Source organism: Notolepis coatsorum (assembly GCF_963971535.1).
Source record: "Notolepis coatsorum genome assembly, chromosome: 1".
NCBI lineage: Eukaryota > Metazoa > Chordata > Actinopteri > Aulopiformes > Paralepididae > Notolepis > Notolepis coatsorum.
The window spans coordinates 13,063,325-13,082,272 of record NC_140165.1 but is presented as its reverse complement, the minus strand read 5'-3'; the positions used below and the strand labels follow the sequence as shown (position 1 = coordinate 13,082,272).

General features: G+C 47.3%; 1 protein-coding gene across 2 annotated transcripts in view; it reads left to right on the top strand.

The window, feature by feature from the left end:
* The window catches only part of LOC311245819 (TSC22 domain family protein 1-like), a 76,304-nt gene extending 57,798 nt beyond the window's left edge, over positions 1-18,506 (top strand). Inside the window, exons 1-3 of one of the 2 annotated variants that reach the window (XM_084335817.1) lie at positions 15,581-15,890; positions 16,501-16,552; positions 17,944-18,506. In XM_084335817.1, the coding sequence (XP_084191943.1) occupies positions 15,763-15,890; positions 16,501-16,552; positions 17,944-18,216 (453 nt within the window). In that variant the 5' untranslated portion in view covers positions 15,581-15,762 and the 3' untranslated portion in view covers positions 18,217-18,506. Of the gene's footprint in view, positions 1-15,580; positions 15,891-16,500; positions 16,553-17,943 lie in introns of those variants that run through there. The other variant, XM_084335816.1, reaches the window with a different exon arrangement.
* Positions 18,507-18,948: the final 442 nt, after the last annotated feature.

Below are 18,948 nucleotides of genomic sequence, written 5' to 3'. Positions count from 1 at the left end.
CTACAGAAGGTTAATCCTTTACTATCACATAGTGTGATAGTAAAGGGTTAACCTTCTGTAGTGTGGCAGTGAAAGGGTTAACTCTGGCTGGCTGTTGGCTGACAATATTGATGGCTTCTGAATTCCACTGTAGAACACATTCCAGTCATCATCCGGAGAGTTGTGTGTTTTCACCAGCAGTTCTCTCAGACGCGGGTCGGTACGCATCCGTGGCTTTACCAGAGTGAGGTGGTGAGAAGCACATTTATTAGGTTCCGGTCCTCCTCCCACTGAGGACATTCCTATTCAGCTAACGGTCAGGATTTTGTCGAGTAACTTTTTGTTTTAATCGACAAATCTGTGAAATTGCCTTTCTCCACATGGAGTCGTACAGAAGGACCTTTACATCTTGTGCTTATTGGAGATATACTTATCACGTTTCAGGGAAGAACTCATTCAATTCAGCATGGGGGGGGGGGGTTCATAGAAATGGCCAAACCAACTGAATAGTTGATAAATGGACTACGAGACGGGAGGCTCCTAACGTCTTGGCAGTGACATTAGAGTTGCCGTGGCAACGTGGACTGATTTATTTACATCCTCCTAGACGCCAATGGAGCCGTGTGTTCAGGAGGAGCTGGTGCCCCCCCCCCCCCCCCCAGTGGTGGGTCCCTAATTGACCTATCTCAAGGCACGCCCCCTACTTTTCTTGATCCTCCAATGGCAACGCAACGGTTGTGATTGGAGGATGAAGACGAAGCGGCGGGGCTTGAGATCGGTCGACCTTTTCCCTCGCGTCGCACAGTGACTTCCACTCGGCTGGCCTTCCGTCGTGAGGGAGGGAGGGAGGGAGGGAGGGAGGGAGGGAGGGGGGGTGAGGCGGAAGAAGGAGGAGATGAAGAAGGGATGGAGGGAGGAGCTACAGGGCCGTGACCTAACAGTCACTGGAAACACGCTGTGCCAACTGTGCCGTGTTGGCGCCAGAGCACGTTTCAGGCTTCTGTCCATCTTCATGCTCTTCACTTTTTACGCAGACTCCTTTCTTTTTGTATGATGTGTATATATATATATATGAGGGCGGCTACGTGGCGTAGTGGGCAAGGCGCTCGCCACGAATACTGGAGACGCTGGGCTCGCCTGTTCGAGCCCAGCGCTCCACATTGCTTTCAGTTTAGCTGGTCGTCCGTACTAATACACATTGGCCGTATTAGGGGGTGGGAAACTGATGGGTGGGGATCGGGCGTTGTGGACAGCGACTCCTACAGGTCGGTTGGTGCGCCTGCGCAGTAGAATCAGGAAGTGTCGGGGGCAGCGTGAGCCTCCCACGCGTTACTCCTCGCCACTGAGAGATCGAGCTGCGCAGGTGAAAAGATGCGACTGGGAGCTCCAGTAGCTCACTGTGTACCTCGAGCGCTATTTCGGCGCCGGGGACAACCGTGCTCGTCACGGATCTGGGGTTTAGCGAGTTCGATTCCCGGACTGCAGCCGTGCCTTTCTCAGAGTGTCTTCCCCCACCTGTACCCCCATTCAACCTGTTTCTGTCTGTCGGTCATTCTTGACCAGAGAAAATGCGATAAACGCAAAAAAGAGCCGGCGGGATGGCCAAAGTTTTAAAAAAAGAAAAGATGCGACTGCTGTTACCTCAAGTACCGGAGGGGACTTGTGCTATGTATGACTTAGTCCACATTGCAGCCGGCTTGTGGGAGGCAAGAAACAGCGTCCGTGACAGGGGAGGGTTGAATTGGATGATACGAAATTGGGACGGGAGAAAATATAGAAAATAAGAGAAAAAGTGGATCAAAAATAATATATATATATATATTTTTTTTTTTTCTTTTTTCTTTTTGTACATAATGGATAATCTCTTCAGATTCAAAGTGATTGTGACAGAAAGGCGCGACATGACAGTGACAGTGTGTTTACTGTGAAGCGAGGCGGGGCGGTCAAGGCGTCGTGTCTGTTTGTTCCTCTCCGTCGTTGTTGCTTCCACCGTCTCACGGGATGTGCCCCCCCCCCCCCCCCCGAGTGACATCGCATCCGCCTTACATAACGGCAGCGGGGCGAGGATGACCCCCGTGGACGCCATTTTGTTCTTTGCTCATCTCCGTGCCCACCTCGCATGCCATGCCGTGCACAGGGGGGGGGGGGGGGGGGGTGCAGAAAATGAAAGGTGAACTCTGTGGAACCGGTGTGGCTCCTCTGTTCCAAAAATAGTCCAGTACCCTGTAGCTGCCTGATGGCTCATAGTCCAGTACCCTGTACAGCACCAGCTGCCTGATGCACCATGGTGGTGTTATGCTGAATGAATGAATTATTTTATTTTGAATGTTTACAAATAAATAAACAAACAAACAAAAAATTCGAACATTTTCACAAATAAACAAACAAAAGGGATAGGTTTGAAGCCGAAGGCTTATAGAGCAACCTACCCCTAATTCAAAAAACAAATTCAAAAAAGTTAAAGTTTTCAAAATATAACAAACAAAAAAATAAATCAACAATCAACAAAAACGTTCCTGAAAAGAACATAAGCCAACATAGGAAAATCAAAAATGCATCTTCAATACCAGTTTCATGGTAGAAAAAAAATAAACAGATTGTAGGTTAAATTTGACTATAATATTCTAGAACCCTGTTTTTAAACATAAAAATACTCCTGCTGTTTTTTTATTTCATCCGGTATATTGTTCCAGAGTTTCACTCCTTTAACTGACACAGACATACTTTTAAGTGTGGTTCGAGCTCTAGGCTGTTTCAAATTGAGTGTTCTTCTTAAATTATACGTCACCTCTCGTTCTTTAAACAAAATTTGTAAGTTACATGGCAGTTGATAACGTCTAGCTTTAAAAACTATCTCTGCTGTTTTAAGGTCAACTAAGCTGAGGAACTTTAATGCCCTTAGTTCAAAAAACAGTGCGTTTGTAGTAGTGCACTGCAACCTTGCCCAGGCCCGACGGGGCCCGGCCCGGCCCGGCGGGTTCGGGCTGGGTAGGGCTTTTTTTTAATAAATAATTCGGGCTCGGCCGGGCCCGGGCACCGCCGTTTTTTTTTTTTTATATATATATATTTTTTTTTATTTTTTATTTTTTTTTATATAACTAGGGTTATATGATAACCTTCGTTTTAAGATTTGCTTTCTCTTTTGCGCCAGAGAAACATTTGGATGTAATTACTGCAGCGTGCAGAGAGAACTCAGGGGACAAGTTCAACTCGATTGGTTGTGTTGGAATATAGCCAGTTGGCGAACGTTTTCATTTGTTCTTGGGATGTATGTAGCCGGTTTTGTTAACGGTGTTCAACGCGTTGCTGACGTCTGGTGAGTGATGTTTACTATTTGCTGGGTCGCGACTGCTACTTGTTTTGTTGTGATTTTCATTACGTTGCTCTGCTCGAAATCTGATTTCTGTTTTCTGTTTGTTTGTTTGACTGAGTAGGCTATTGTGTGTCGTGTGTGTGTGCGTGTGTCAAAGAAGATTCTATAGCCTTCAATAGTTTTACGAGGCTGATGTGTGACAGTGTGAGTCAGTCTATATAAGCGAGCACTGGGAGAGACGGCATTGCGAAACAGGCTATGTAAATGCTTCTTAGTTTTGTTTATTTATTACGTTCATATAAAACCGTGTTTCGAATATTTAAAACAAATACAAAAAAAATTATATTTTAATAATAATAATAATAATAATAATAATTTTTTTCGGGTTTTCACGCGGGCTAGGGCTTAAAATATTATTTACAGTCAGGCTTATTTTCGGGCAGGGCCTGAAGTTCAAGGGCTCGGGCAGGGCTCAGGCTTTATTTCAAGGCCCTTGCAGACCACTAGTTTGTAGGATGGAGATAACTAACATTGTTCACAACCCTTATTGCCTTTTTCTGTAAAATGATAATAGGATTCAGATTAGTTTTGTATGTGTTTCCCCAAGTTTCTATACAGTAAGTTAGATATGGTAATAAAAGAGTACAATAAATTGTGTATAATGATCTCAAATTTAATGTGTCTGGTTTTTCTTAAGATACCTAAGCTACGCGCTGTTTTTTCTTTACATAGTTAATGAGTTTTCCAGCTGAGGTTTTGGTCTATCACGACCCCCAAAAAAGTATATTAATTTACTCTTTCAAGATGAACATTATCTATGCATATCTCTAGGGCGGCTAGGTGGTGTAGTGGGCAAGGCACTCGCCACCAGTGTGGAGACGCTAGGATTCGCGTGTTCGAATCCAGCTCTCCACATTGTTTTTCAGTTTGGCTGGTCGTCCGCAGTAATACACATTGGCCGTATTACGGGGAGGGAAAACTGAAGGGTGGGGATCGAACGTTGTGAACAAGCGACTCCTACAAGTCGGTTGGTGCGCCTGCGCAGTAGAATCAGGAAGTGTCGGGGGCAGCGTGAGCCTCCCACGCGTTACTCCTCGACACTGAGAGATCGAGCTGCGCAGGTGAAAAGATGCGACTGCTGTTACCTCAAGTACCGGAGGGGACTTGTGCTATGTATGACTTAGTCCACATTGCAGCCGGCTTGTGGGAGGCAAGAAACAGCGTTCGTGACAGGGGAGGGTTGAATTGGATGATACGAAATTGGGATGGGAGAAAATATGGAAAAATGGGAGAAAAAGTGGATCAAAAAAAAAATCTATGCATATCTCTCTACTTGAGTATCCGGATGTATTTTTTTATTACCAAACTAAATAAATTTAGACTTATATTTAAGGAGAGTTTGTTAGTATCAAGCCAACATTTCAGCTTCCCCAGTTCACCTGTAATATTTGTTAGCAACTGTTGTAGGTCTGCACCTGAACAAAAATGTTGGTATCATCTGCAAAAATGACAAATTTAAGTTTATCAGAAACATCAATGATATCATTTATATACAATATAAATAATTTCGGTCCTAAAATGGGTCCTTGCGGTACCCCACATGTTATCACTTTGCAGAATGATCTGGTCTCCCCCATCTGCACACATTGTTTCCTATTTTCTATGTAACTTTTTATCCAACTGAGCCCTATCCCTCTAATTCCATACTTTTCAAGTTTTCTGAGTAAGATATCATGGTCATGCTGAGCGTTAGGACTGGAGGTGTTCTTGGTTAATCAATGACGTCATTAAAGGAACACGCCAACATTTTGGGGAAATAGTTAGCCTAGCGGACAGTGCCGGTTAGCCATCGGGAGAGGTGTTAGTTGGACAATGCCTAGGCTAACCGGCACTGTCCGCTTCCATTCATTGTGCTATGCTAGGCTAACGTGCAGCCAGATAGCTTTCTACTGAACGCACAGAGAGGAAACTGGTATCTATCTTCTTGTCTCTCTCTGGAGAAGACGTGAGCTAATTTCCCCAAATATTGGCGTGTTCCTTTTTAATCGTTCCTTATTGGACCACGGTTTTGTTAAGTTAGTAGTTTCTCCTGCTGAAGGGGTTATTTCCTGAAGGATGATGAGCACTAGATTCAAGAAGCTCTGGGGAAACACGATTTCACAGAGTCGTCTGTTAGATCGACTGATCGATTAGTCGCGCGCTCTACAAGAAGTTACGACTTTTTAATCGACCTAAGAATTTCTTTAGCTCAGGAATAGCTCTAGTTTGAAGAGCTCTTAACTCATTCAACGCCGGAGCTTAATCCGCGAGATGGCGCCAGAACGCCGCCGCTTTAATCAATGGGGGGACTGCGAGATTTGCGAGTGCTTAAAATATATCTTAAATTATAGCTATGGGTCTCATACACCTGTCGATTATCAGTGAGTTGCTTCCCGTCGACATGTACGAAACGGATTGTTTTTTTATTGATACATTTCCGTTTTATACCGTTTTGAATATGAGTATAGTTTTGGTGATTTCTAGTAATCCCAGGAAAAGACGCGATAATAGCCCTTTAGTGGAATACACAAAACACGTTGTCATTTTTCGCCTGATTATCGAATCTTCCTGAAATCAACGCTAGATCATCATTATTATCCTTCCTTGTGCAAGAATGAAAAGAGCCCTGGACCGCGGGGCTCCCCCCCCCCCCCCCCCCCTCCTGCCACCAACGGCACACAGCCACACATACACACACAGAGACAGCGTCGATCGGGGTAGAAATAAATATCAGATCAATGATCAAATTTATATATAGTGTTCTTACCTTGTATCTGATGTAATGCAAAAGAAATAATCCAATTATCTGATCGCCATTCCAAATACTGCTTGTGGAGGTCCGTACCACATTACGACCATTACACAATGACGGCGGGCGCGGTTACTGTTCAATGCCATCGTTGTTGAGGCCTACCTCGCCTGAGTATTTAAACCCCGCCCGCACAGCTCGGATCGTCTCAGAAAAGAAACTACACCATTCCCAGTGGAGTGCAATACCAGCTAGGCGGCGGTAGTTGCCCTTTTGCAAGTTCAGACCCATTCCCAACAATAACATCAGGCTGGATGGATGAAAATGAATGGATATCGCTAATAAAAGAAATAACTATTAAAACCCGACTATACTCGTGATTGGCGCTCAAGCGATGGCGAGTTAACCCGACTATCATCATGACTGGCGCTGAATAAGTTAATGATTGCATTAATTCAAGAATAGTTCTAGTTTCAAGAGCTCTAATAATTGCATTAGTTCAGGAAGTTATCGTTTCAAGAGCTCTAATAGTAATAATTGCATTAGTTCAGGAATAGTTATCGTTTCAAGAGCTCTAATAATTACTTTAGTTCATGAATAGCTCTAAGTTTGAAGAGCTTTCTTGAGAGTTGCTCTTTAGTTGCTCCGGCTTGTGAACCAGAACTAGAGACTGTGCCACAGACAGGAACATACTGTGGGAACAGTGTGGCGTTAACAGGAGCTCAGGGAGAGCTTTAATGAACCACGACTGGTAATTGTTTTCTCCACGGATTCATCATCGTCAATATTATGTTTTCGACAAGGAGGCAATTACAGTTGCAGGGTATTGAAAGACTACATTGTCATTAGTATTCGTGTATTATTTGAATGTCTGATAGTAGTTGGTGTTCTTTTGTACTACATTTGCCATTTTCCAGATGAGGTTTAAACTAATCTATAAGATTATCTAGTAGTCATGTACTGCATCTATGTGTTAAAGCCAAGTTAGATAACATCTGGGTCAACCACGTGCATGCGCCTATATGACATGCGTGCACGCACACACACACTCACGCACACATGCACGCATGCAGCCTAAGAGGAAAAGTGTATTCATAATGAATGAAGGCATCCCACTGGACGAGCTGTGATGTCAGTCACAGCGACTCCATGGCCTCTTGCTATTGGCTGAGGAGAAAGTATTGCAACCTTCCCCGATAGGCTCAACGTAGACTGTCTCCACCACCACGGAGACTTACTTCAGATCAGTTTTGTGCCGTTCTTCTACCATTCTGAGTCCGGAGTGGACGCTGATGACGCTGTGTGCGTGTGTGTGGCTGGGCGTTGTAGGGATACTGCAGGTTTTAATGAGGGCGGTGAGGCTGAGATGCAGCAGAGGGGTTGATCTCATGGCCGCTGTGGTCACTGTTACTTACTGCCAATGGCAGAAGAAAGTACACGGGAAAATGCTTTTGAGTTGAAGTGAAGATACATTGCTTAAATATATATATTTTTTTAAACCAAGTGAAAGTGATAAGTTGCCAAATGTAACTCTACTTGAGTAAAACATTTTGAAGTATAACAAGAAGAAAATATAGGTAATTAAATAATAAAAATATATATTTGTTTGTAAAAGTAAAAGATTAAAATAAAAAGGAATTAGACTTTCCTGATTGTTTGTATTTACTGATATCTTTACACTTTTCAGCGTCTGTTCAAAGCAGGTTACTTGTTGTTGAATGGTGTTGATGTCGATGATGATGATGATGAGGATGATGAGGATGAAGATGATGAAACGGCTGTAGCTGCAGATAGACTGCTGCCATATTCCAACATCAACTTTGTGCTCCTGTCCCAGGATTGTCCTCAGGTGGGCGGGGCCTCTGCCTTGACCTGCTCCTGACCCCAGGTTCTCCTCAGGTGGGCGGGGCCTCGGGCTTGACCTGCTCCTGACCCCAGGTTCTCCTCAGGTGGGCGGGGCCTCTGCCTTGACCTGCTCCTGACCCCAGGTTCTCCTCAGGTGGGCGGGGCCTCGGGCTTGACCTGCTCCTGACCCCAGGTTCTCCTCAGGTGGGCGGGGCCTCTGCATTGACCTGCTCCTGACCCCAGGTTCTCCTCAGGTGGGCGGGGCCTCTGGCTTGACCTGCTTCTGACCCCAGGTTCTCCTCAGGTGGGCGGGGCCTCTGCCTTGACCTGCTCCTGACCCCAGGTTCTCCTCAGGTGGGCGGGGCCTCGGGCTTGACCTGCTCCTGACCCCAGGTTCTCCTCAGGTGGGCGGGGCCTCTGGCTTGACCTGCTCCTGACCCCAGGTTCTCCTCAGGTGGGCGGGGCCTCGGGCTTGACCTGCTCCTGACCCCAGGTTCTCCTCAGGTGGGCGGGGCCTCTGGCTTGACCTGCTTCTGACCCCAGGTTCTCCTCAGGTGGGCGGGGCCTCTGGCTTGACCTGCTTCTGACCCCAGGTTCTCCTCAGGTGGGCGGGGCCTCTGGCTTGACCTGCTTCTGACCCCAGGTTCTCCTCAGGTGGGCGGGGCCTCGGGCTTGACCTGCTTCTGACCCCAGGTTCTCCTCAGGTGGGCGGGGCCTCTGGCTTGACCTGCTTCTGACCCGAGTAACGAAGGTGTCTGAGTACATATTATTTGCTTTTGAAAATGTAGTGAAATAAAAGTATAAAGTTGACTAAGAAATTATTGAGCCCTTGTACGGAAGAACCACAAGTCAGTTTTTAAATGTTTTGGACAGACCATGTATTTGCAGTTGTGAAGTTAACCATGTATTTGCAGTTGTGAAGTTAAAGGGGAACTATCTTATAAATGGCCTTTTTGAGTGTTTAGCATTGTTTCCTAGCTATGTGAACTTATATTAATATGATCTATGTCTCAAAATTCTCATATTGGCGCATTCTTCCAATTCTCCTCTCACAATATTCACCCTCACTGAACTGAGTCATTTGAAAATGTGCCTATATGTGATGTCATAAAGACACCGCTGCATGTTAATGTTCAGGCGAACACGACGCTGCACAGTGGTTTAGGAGCCCAGGCTCAAAACAGCTCGAGATCTTGAGGTAGAAAAATGCTGTTTTTGAGGACTTGATTAGAAATACAAAACAATGAATAAAAAAAATATATATATTACAGAGGTGTTCCATAGACTCACAGGAATTGTGTAAAAGTGCCCAAATAGTGAAAGAAATAGTAAAATAGTTCCCCTTTAAATCACTTGTGAATGTGATGTATCACCAAGAAACAACTCAACCTCTACACTCTAACTTACCATATTTACATAATAAAGTACTCAAACTCTACCGTCTTTAACTATGAATGAACACAACACTCTAATAAAATTTTAGATAATTAAGTTTAAGAACATTGTTCCACTGAAAAACGTAAAACAAACGTATATGGTTCTGTGTCTGAGGTACTTGGTAAGGTACAACCCCTACTTGGGTACTTTGCACCACTGCTGCCCGTTTACTAAACAGCCCGTTCTCGCCAACACCAGTAACTTAAATGTGTCCTCCTGTCCGTCCGAGTGTGGCACACTGTTAACAGAAGAGAGAACTTGACCGTCACTTAGTGGCGTGTCGGGTCATTTCATCGGATTAGAGTCACAACCGTTTAGTCTGACTTAGGTGGTAGGTGAATCTAAAACCACGCGATGGCGCAATCCACGCGCCCCTCTTGTCTGGCCGCCATTTTGTGGTCGTGCCCCCGCCCCCTGCGTGCACCATCTTGGGTCGTCTTTGTTCTCCGTACAGTTCCTCTGCGTGATTTGGTGCTGCCCTTTTCACTGGCAGGAGACTGTGTTTTCGTGTGTGTGTCCGCTTGGAGTGTGTTGAGATTTGCAGTGGCTGTCTTTGTCTGAGCTGTTGGCCTGCGCGCTCCCTTGTTTTGATCATCTTTGTTGAGACTGTGTGTGTGTGCGTGTGTGACCGCGACCACGCATGCCTGAATGGAAGCATGGCAGTACATGTGATCCCAGCTCAAGTGGAGATCCATGCTGTGGGATGTGTATGCGTGTGTGTGTTCACCCAAGGACACTGACGACAATTGACAGGACGGCTACAGGCACTGGTCTGACATACCTTCCCCGCTCACATTCTCCTAGAGTTGGAAAGAACTAGGGAGAGGCAGCCCGCGTGGGCCGACACGTGAGGGGGGGCAGAGGGGTGTCTGCAGGGCGGGAAGGTGGGTCTTGTGTCCTCGCAGAGGACCCTCGCTTCTCCCTCTGTGTTCTACAACAACAGCATCAGCAGTGAGGGAAGAGAGAGTGAGCCATGCGTACTACACCTGTCGCGCGTCAACAAAAAGAGACGGTCGCAGGCAGGAAGAAAGAACGTACATCTCCGTCCCAAATGGGAGGGGCTTGCTGGCGACCGCACGCGCCGATGGGGTGTGTGGTCGAAAGCGGCTCATCCCATTGGACGAATCCCTCTAATCTCCGCTGACATTTTACGTAACAACGGAGGGGATGGGGGGGTCATGTGACTCGTTAAGGCGGTGGCGTCACCGCCCCCCCCCCCCCCCCCCCCCCCTCGTCTCCTCTCATCCAATCACTCGCGAGGCTATATGTGATCGTTAGGTCAAACGCACACGTATACAAACGCGCGTGCCCGCGCCTACTACTTACACACACACGCACTCCTATCCTACACATCTCCGACTAGGTCCCCATTGTTGGCTAGGCTGTCCTGCGTGATGCGACTTCACCGGGGCCGAACAGGGGGTTAGGGTCGAAGGGCACGGCCGGGGCAGAGCAGCAGGAGGACAGGAGGGGGGGGGGGGGGGGTTCAGTGCGGTGGTGGTGGTGGCGGTTTTGGGTACGGGAGGGAGGGGGCTCGGTGGTGTGTGTGTTTGTACGGAGAGCGTATGAGAGAGAAGGGGCTGGCTGGTGCAGGAGGAGCACTGGGCAGCAGGGACAAGATGGCCCTGAAGCTTCTCTTCTGGGACCTGGAGAATCATCTGAAGAGGTAAAACAACTACTATAGTGTTGTAATGGTGTGTTGCGGGGGAGGGGGGGGGGGGGTGGTCAAGCAAGGCAGACAAAGGGTTAATCTGTACTAGAGCGTAAGTGTTGATCAGACGTGAGCGTTGTTTCGATGTCTCGTTCCCTCACTTCTCACTGCCCATTGTAGTGTTGTTTCGATGTCTCGTTCCCTCACTTCTCACTGCCCATTGTAGCGTTGTTTCGATGTCTCGTTCCCTCACGTCTCACTGCCCATTGTAGTGTTGTTTCGATGTCTCGTTCCCTCACTTCTCACTGCCCATTGTAGCGTTGTTTCGATGTCTCGTTCCCTCACGTCGCACTGCCCATTGTAGTGTTGTTTCGATGTCTCGTTCCCTCACTTCTCACTGCCCATTGTAGCGTTGTTTCGATGTCTCGTTCCCTCACGTCTCACTGCCCATTGTAGCGTTGTTTCGATGTCTCGTTCCCTCACTTCTCACTGCCCATTGTAGTGTTGTTTCGATGTCTCGTTCCCTCACGTCTCACTGCCCATTGTAGCGTTGTTTCGATGTCTCGTTCCCTCACTTCTCACTGCCCATTGTAGCGTTGTTTCGATGTCTCGTTCCCTCACTTCTCACTGCCCATTGTAGCGTTGTTTCGATGTCTCGTTCCCTCACTTCTCACTGCCCATTGTAGTGTTGTTTCGATGTCTCGTTCCCTCACTTCTCACTGCCCATTGTAGTGTTGTTTCGATGTCTCGTTCCCTCACGTCTCACTGCCCATTGTAGTGTTGTTTCGATGTCTCGTTCCCTCACTTCTCACTGCCCATTGTAGTGTTGTTTCGATGTCTCGTTCCCTCACGTCTCACTGCCCATTGTAGTGTTGTTTCGATGTCTCGTTCCCTCACTTCTCACTGCCCATTGTAGCGTTGTTACGATGTCTCGTTCCCTCACTTCTCACTGCCCATTGTAGCGTTGTTTCGATGTCTCGTTCCCTCACTTCTCACTGCCCATTGTAGTGTTGTTTCGATGTCTCGTTCCCTCACTTCTCACTGCCCATTGTAGCGTTGTTTCGATGTCTCGTTCCCTCACTTCCCACTGCCCATTGTAGTGTTGTTTCCACTGTCGCGTTCCCTCACTTCTCACTGCCCATTGTAGTGTTGTTTCGATGTCTCGTTCCCTCACTTCCCACTGCCCATTGTAGTGTTGTTTCCACTGTCGCGTTCCCTCACTTCTCACTGCTCGTTGTTCCGGCTCGTTAATGTTCAAACGCGTGTTTTCTTTTATGATTTGTTTCTGGAATGTGTTTTGAGTTGTTAAAAATGCAGAAACTAGGACACGAGTCGTGGGAAACATTTTCCTATCAATCGCACCCTCCGGGTTTATAACTCGCCTGAAATATATTTTGGCTGCTAAATCGGTGCATGGAATTCCCCTGATTGCCACCCCCCCCCCCCCCCCCCACATACACCACCTGTATACAAACTATTAGCTCCTCCTTATCTCTACTGCCCCGGAGCAGAGTATCTCCTGTGTGCATCAGGACATGATGTTCTTGATTGTGCGCTTGAGAGAGAGAGTGTGTGTGTGTGTGTGGGGGAGGGGGGGGGGGGGGGGGGGGCAGCTGCATGAGCAGTCGGCTGACGTTCATCTACCCGGACATGTGGTCCATGAGGCTGGACGGAGCCCAAGTGCAATCATCTCGCAAACGGCCCTCCTTCACTTTCCCCCTCTGAGACCCAACTACTGTAGATAAGCATCCAGTCACAAGGTGTGAAATGGGTCCAAATGAGACCACAGTCGAGGACGACTCCGACCCCCCCCCCACATCTCCAGGCACATCCACACACAGGAGGCTCATATCGAATAGACTTCTACCCGTGTGACCGGTCCTACATTACTACATATTATCACTGTGTCATCATCACATGTTGTCCACGACCACGGCCCACACGACGGACCGTCTCGACCGCCCCCTCGGAACGTGGCCTCCGGTCGTATGTCCACCGGATGTAGCCACGGTCCTACTTTTTTGTGAACCGCCATGTTCTCTCCCCCAAAGTGTGTCATACGTGTTCACTCATAATGTGTATTTTGCATAAGCATAGTGAGTGGGGTCCCCCCTGGCATTATACTTTTTTTTTAACACTTTTACTCTTGGATTAAAATCTTGGACACGCCATGAATGGATGTGAAACACAAAGTCTTGCAAGATGGCAGGGTTCTTACCATCTAAAGATCTTTACACTGTCTAACCCCCCCCCACCTCCCCATCTTAGAAACGGTGGAACGAGATCAAAGACGTAATGAAGTGAAGTGTCTTTCTGCCGAGTGTCCCCACACACACACACACACACACACACACTAGACGAATGACGTCCCACTTTCTTAGTGGTTGAACGGGCTCAGCTGAGGAGGACGTATATATAACGCCTCTAAGACGCTTAGGGCGGGGGACAGGTGTCCAGCGTGGAGTTTGTTGACAAAGGGTCAAGGGGCAACTACTCAGCGCTGTCTAATCTGGTGTCAATAGGCACTTAGGGTCGTCCTCCTCGTCCCGACCACGTCACTCAAAGACGCCGACACGAGGAGCCGTCAAAGGTCAGTCGCCCGCGAGCGTCAACCACGTGATAAAGCCGACGAGTTGACAAAACACTCTGCCCCCCCCCCAAAAAGTTCCCTCGATTGATTTGTGTTTCGTTGGCGTGAGGACATTGTGTTCCCGCACAAACCTTCTGGAACCTTTTTCACATTAGACGCCCCCCCATCCTTCCTACGGAATGCCATACTGCGGAGCGCCTTTGTCCGTTTCATTCGGATAGCGAGACTTCCCCGACGACGGGCCACACATATTTATTCACACACCTCTTCCACAAAGCGAAATAGGTTTGTGTTCATCAGTAATGGGCATCAATAATGGTGTAAAAATAATAATAATAATAAACCTTTTACATTAAGTACTGATTTACTTGGCCCTGTCTGACCACTGATGTGGACCTAATTGATGACAAATGCATCCATTATGCGTTTTAGGCCGTCGTCATATTAAATGTTACCTCTGTGTGTAACAGGATCACACCGAGACTAGTAGAAATGGTTACACATTTTAATACATCAATATTACTTGAGTGTAAGATAATATTGGTAGTTATTTGATTTGTTATGATGATGAAATATACAAGTGTGTTGTGCTGAAAAGGATAATGAGTGACATTATTGGTCAATAATTGCAAGTAAAAAGATCGACCTAGTTTTTGTGAATGAGAGAATTCACTTATAGTCTTCCTTGCCTCCTTGAATTTGAAATGTATTTATTGAAAGGCTAAATCCCTTCAGATGAACCATCTCGTTTTTGAGCGGGTCCTAAACACAGGTTAACTATTTTAATGTAATGATGGTCTTTATTTTGTCGACCTTCTCTTTTCCGGGAGAAGTTAAACAGTTTAAAATGTCCAAATAATGCTCCAATGGTTCAAATTAAGAAGCGCAGAGGGGAAGAAAAAATAGTTTTACCACATTAATGAAGAAGTATTTAATTATTTTCCTCCTAGTTAGTGTATTTCAAAAGAAACCAAATTAAAACTAACAGAACTAGGCATCTTCTCTCGCCTCGGTCTGAGGCCCCTTTTATTATCGCTGGGGACAACGTGTTCCCAAATTCACTGAGGCAAACTGATGAACGATGCGGAGGAGAGGACAAAGGAGCTTAGTATCCGGCTTTGGATCAATACACCGTTTCTGTGCTCTTTATTTCAGTAGCTCAGACCTATTGGACTTTAATAAGGGTTCATTTAGATTTGTATTGTGTCAGTGGGCTGTATATCACTGTAAAAACATTAGCCTACTTATCTTACTCTTTCACTATTGTAGAACTGGAATACGGAGGACTCCAGTCAGTTGTGTATAGGCCAGTGAACCCACAAGCAGTCGGTTAAATATACCTACTTAATTAAATTAAATCAAAGCTCTAAATGGCACGTATAAGACTGTTTTTACTGCAAACTCAGGAGATGGGTCTGGAAAGGCGAGACTATAGCCAATAGATGGAGCCATTGTTTCATATTTTAAAGTACACACCGTTGTTATTGTTGACCAAAAAAGTGAACATTCTCACACACCTACTGTAGACTTCCATTAAGAATATATCTTCGTTTTTGCTAACACTTTCACACCGTTAAGCACCCTTGCAGCATCATGCACCATCAAGACGACATGCCTATTGCTTTTTTTTTTTTTTTTTTTATAAACATAATGCCTTTGTGCTGTGGTCTGGTCCACCAGCAAAACATTATTTCGCAAATTTTCTTAGCTGGCCAGAAGTAAATTCCCTGCAATAAATGTTTATTTCCCCCCTCGGTCTCTCTCTCTGGTGGTGTGTTCTCTGCTCTGGCGTGTGTTCTTTTTATATAAAGACCGCAGCTCAGGTGGGGGCGGGGCTAGGCGGGGCGTCGCATAGATTATGCAAAGCAGTGGGCGGCTCCGCCCCGCCCCGGCCAACCCGGCGGAGGGAGGGCAGTGTCGCTCCTCTGCATAGATTATGCAGCGCTCCTCTCTCCCGCAGCTCCCCAGACCGGAGCCCAGTAGCGCTCTGCTCTTTGTGCTGAGATGCGCCCCGACAAGCGGGCTGCGATCACAACAACAACCCCCTCCCCAGATAATGATTTATTTTTCTACTTTTATACTTCTGGATCTTTTATTATACCGCTGCTGAAGAATTGCCTTTCTGGGCGATCGGGGGGGTTGTTGATGGACGATATAGAATGACTTCCCAATGTTACACGGTCGCTATGGACGCTATCGGCGTGTGTCAACTGAGGAGCTTCTCCATCTCCTTTCTGTCCTCCGTGCTCGCGAAGGAGTGCGCGCCGGTGAGGCTCGACAACAATAGGTACTTGTTTATTATTTCCACAATATGCGTTACTTGCTGAACATCTTCTTCTGCCCGATCATCATCTGCGACGCGGAGATCCGTGTTCTCTTCTCTGTGTGTCGTCGATTGAATGAATGAGAATGAATGGGAAACGCTGCTGCAGCTCATACATTGGAACAGTGGAAGCTCGATATCTCGAATCATTGCCCCGTGTTGTTGTTGTGCCAAAACGCAGTAATTAGGATGTATTATTATCGTATTTCTTGGCATTATTATTTATAGAGTTGGAAAGCAGTGGGGTATCTTTTTCACACCTTGGATAACTGTTTATCTCATCGCGCACCTCTCTCGGAGAGTCAACTGTGTGAACTGTCTGTGACATCTATTATTAAATCAATCTGTTTATTGTGTCAAATGGGTCTTAATAATAGTCGCAACCGTAAAAGGTTGCTATTTGATTTTTCGTACACATACGCTTATATAGACTAATAATCAAATGGATGCTCTCTCTCAAGTAGCCTGGGCTGTATATAGTAATTGGTGTTGTTACGGGACTGTGGTTTACGTCAATATGTTTTTGGGGGTTTTGCACGATTTCAAATGTCTTGTATTTTCTTTTGTTTCGCAGCTCTTCGGGCGCGAGTGTGGTCGCTATTGACAACAAGATCGAACAGGCAATGGTGAGTCTCTTGCTTTCGTTATCACCACGGCGTCTGGCATGTTTGCCGCACTGTCATTGGAATCTGCCTCTCTCGCTACTGTAGCCTGTGCGCTGTGTACTGTACTGTGTACTACTGTATATGCCAAGGTTATGTAACCCAGCCCCCATACACTCATGTGGAACACCATTGTTATAAGAGGCATGCCACCACGCCAGTCCTCCGGTAAGATTTCACGCATCTATACTCTAGAAACGTTATTATAGCCATAAACAATAGAGGTTTCACTTCACAGAAAACGTGTGTATGTTCAATCAGTCAAGAACATGTTCTATAGGTGATTTAGCTTTTTTTGGAAAACCCAATGGCTTCACCCTTAATTGATCCCAATTGGTTTATTATCACCTATAAACGTGCTTAATTGTAAAAGTATATTTGAATAAAATACATTTTGTAGCAGCCTAAAATGTGGAATTACATAAGACATTCTGTCGCATAGGTGGATGTATTGGAATGTGACCCTTTTCCCCCGAAATAATTATCCTGCAAGTGCCTTCCTTGGGGCTCTGACCGATGACCCCGTGCATGTTTGCCTGGGCTGGTCCGAGGTTCACACGCGATGCTTCCCCTCTCTCTCTCCGCGTGTTGCTAGGCAAGCGGTCGCCCTGCAACGGCTCGGTATAAATAACTGCCGTCTCTTGGCTCCTCCCACTCGATGCAGGAACATTTTGTTCCCTCAGTGTTCACCGGGGAGGGAGGGCGGGTCCCGGGCAAAGAGGGACGTACAAGATTCACTGCACGCAAATCGCTCCTGTAGACTGGCACTGCCTGCTGCTTACACAGCGTTTCTGCAGCCTGGCACTGCCTGCTCACATGCGGTCTGCGTAGACTCCGGGAAATCACTGTTGGAATGCATTACGGGGGGTTTATGATGAAACCACGTATTGTAAGTCTGATTTATAATATTAAATATCGCTTTGTCTACCATCCGGCGCTTCTGTAACGTGTACTCACTCACTCATTCATTCATTCACCCGTCGAGTGGAACCTCCTGCGCTCAGTGGCCTCCTTTGTTTGATGTTATTTACATTGTGAACGAGCCGCTCCGCAGTGCTGTGTCACGCGTCTCCTCCTGGCCGAGGCTTGGGTTTCACAGAATCACCTTCACTGCAGCATACAGTCCATCTTGCTGCAACAAAGAGATTGGGGGCACTCGCTCACTCACTCACTCACTCACTCACTCACTCACTCAACTCAACTCACTCGCTCACTCACTCACTCACTCAACTCAACTCACTCACTCACTGACTCGCTCTTGAAGTATCGGTTCACTGTGGAAGGAATTGCTTGAGGAATGATATAACTGACCGTTTCTCTCTCTCACCTCCACCCCTCCCTCCCTCCCTCCTCAGGACCTGGTGAAGAGTCACCTCATGTATGCGGTGCGTGAGGAGGTGGAGGTGCTGAAGGAGCAGATCAAGGAGCTGATCGACCGCAACTCCCAGCTGGAGCAGGAGAACAACCTGCTGAAGACGCTGGCGAGCCCCGAGCAGATCGCTCAGTTCCAGGCCGAGATCCAAACCGGGGGCGGCTCGCCGACCGGCTCCGCCCAGCCGCCCGCCCTGGGCTCGGGCGGGACGCCGCTGGCCCTCCCCCCCTCACAGAACTCCGGCGGCTCCGCTTAGCGGAGGAGAGAGACCCCCGAGACCCCCCCAGGAAGACTCCCTCTCGCGCCGGGCGCCGTGATGCCAAGCGGGAGGAGAGACAGGGGAGACGGGAGGAAGAAGAGGAGGAGGAAAGAGGGACTTTTAAAACATACTGTGAACTGACCCACGCAGCAAGACCCGACTATGCCACAATCCGGGAGAGCACGGCGCATGAGAAAAACAAGCAAAAAAAAAAACATACTTTTTTTTTAATTGTTTTTTGCACATTTTATTTAAGCGTCGTCTTGGCGACGTCAGCGAGAGCGACACTACTAGCGCGTGGCTCGTGCTCTCCTCTGCTTTTACCTGCTTCGGACAATCGTCGTGGAGATGAGAGAAAGGGGCACAGGGTGTGCGGCACTGGCTGTACCCCCCTCCTTCCTGGAGTCGTCGTCGTTGCTGCTACCGCCGTCGCCGCCGAGGGTGACGGGAGGAGCTCATCTCGCTCCTGACCAAACCGGGGGTTCTCCCGGGCCCACCCCGCCCGCCCCTCTCGTCACGCTCGCCCCGCAGCGACTCTTGGAAAACGTGCCGTTGTTTCAGCCCCTCCCCTCTTTTTATTTCTGTCTATTATCCAGCTTTTGTTTTTTATGTTTTCTTTTTTTCCGAACTGTGATGATTTTAAGCTGAGAATAAGCACTTTTGTCAGTGACACGTGTGAAAAAGAAAACGAGACTTCCAGCAGTCTAACTGTATAGACTAGGGACCATC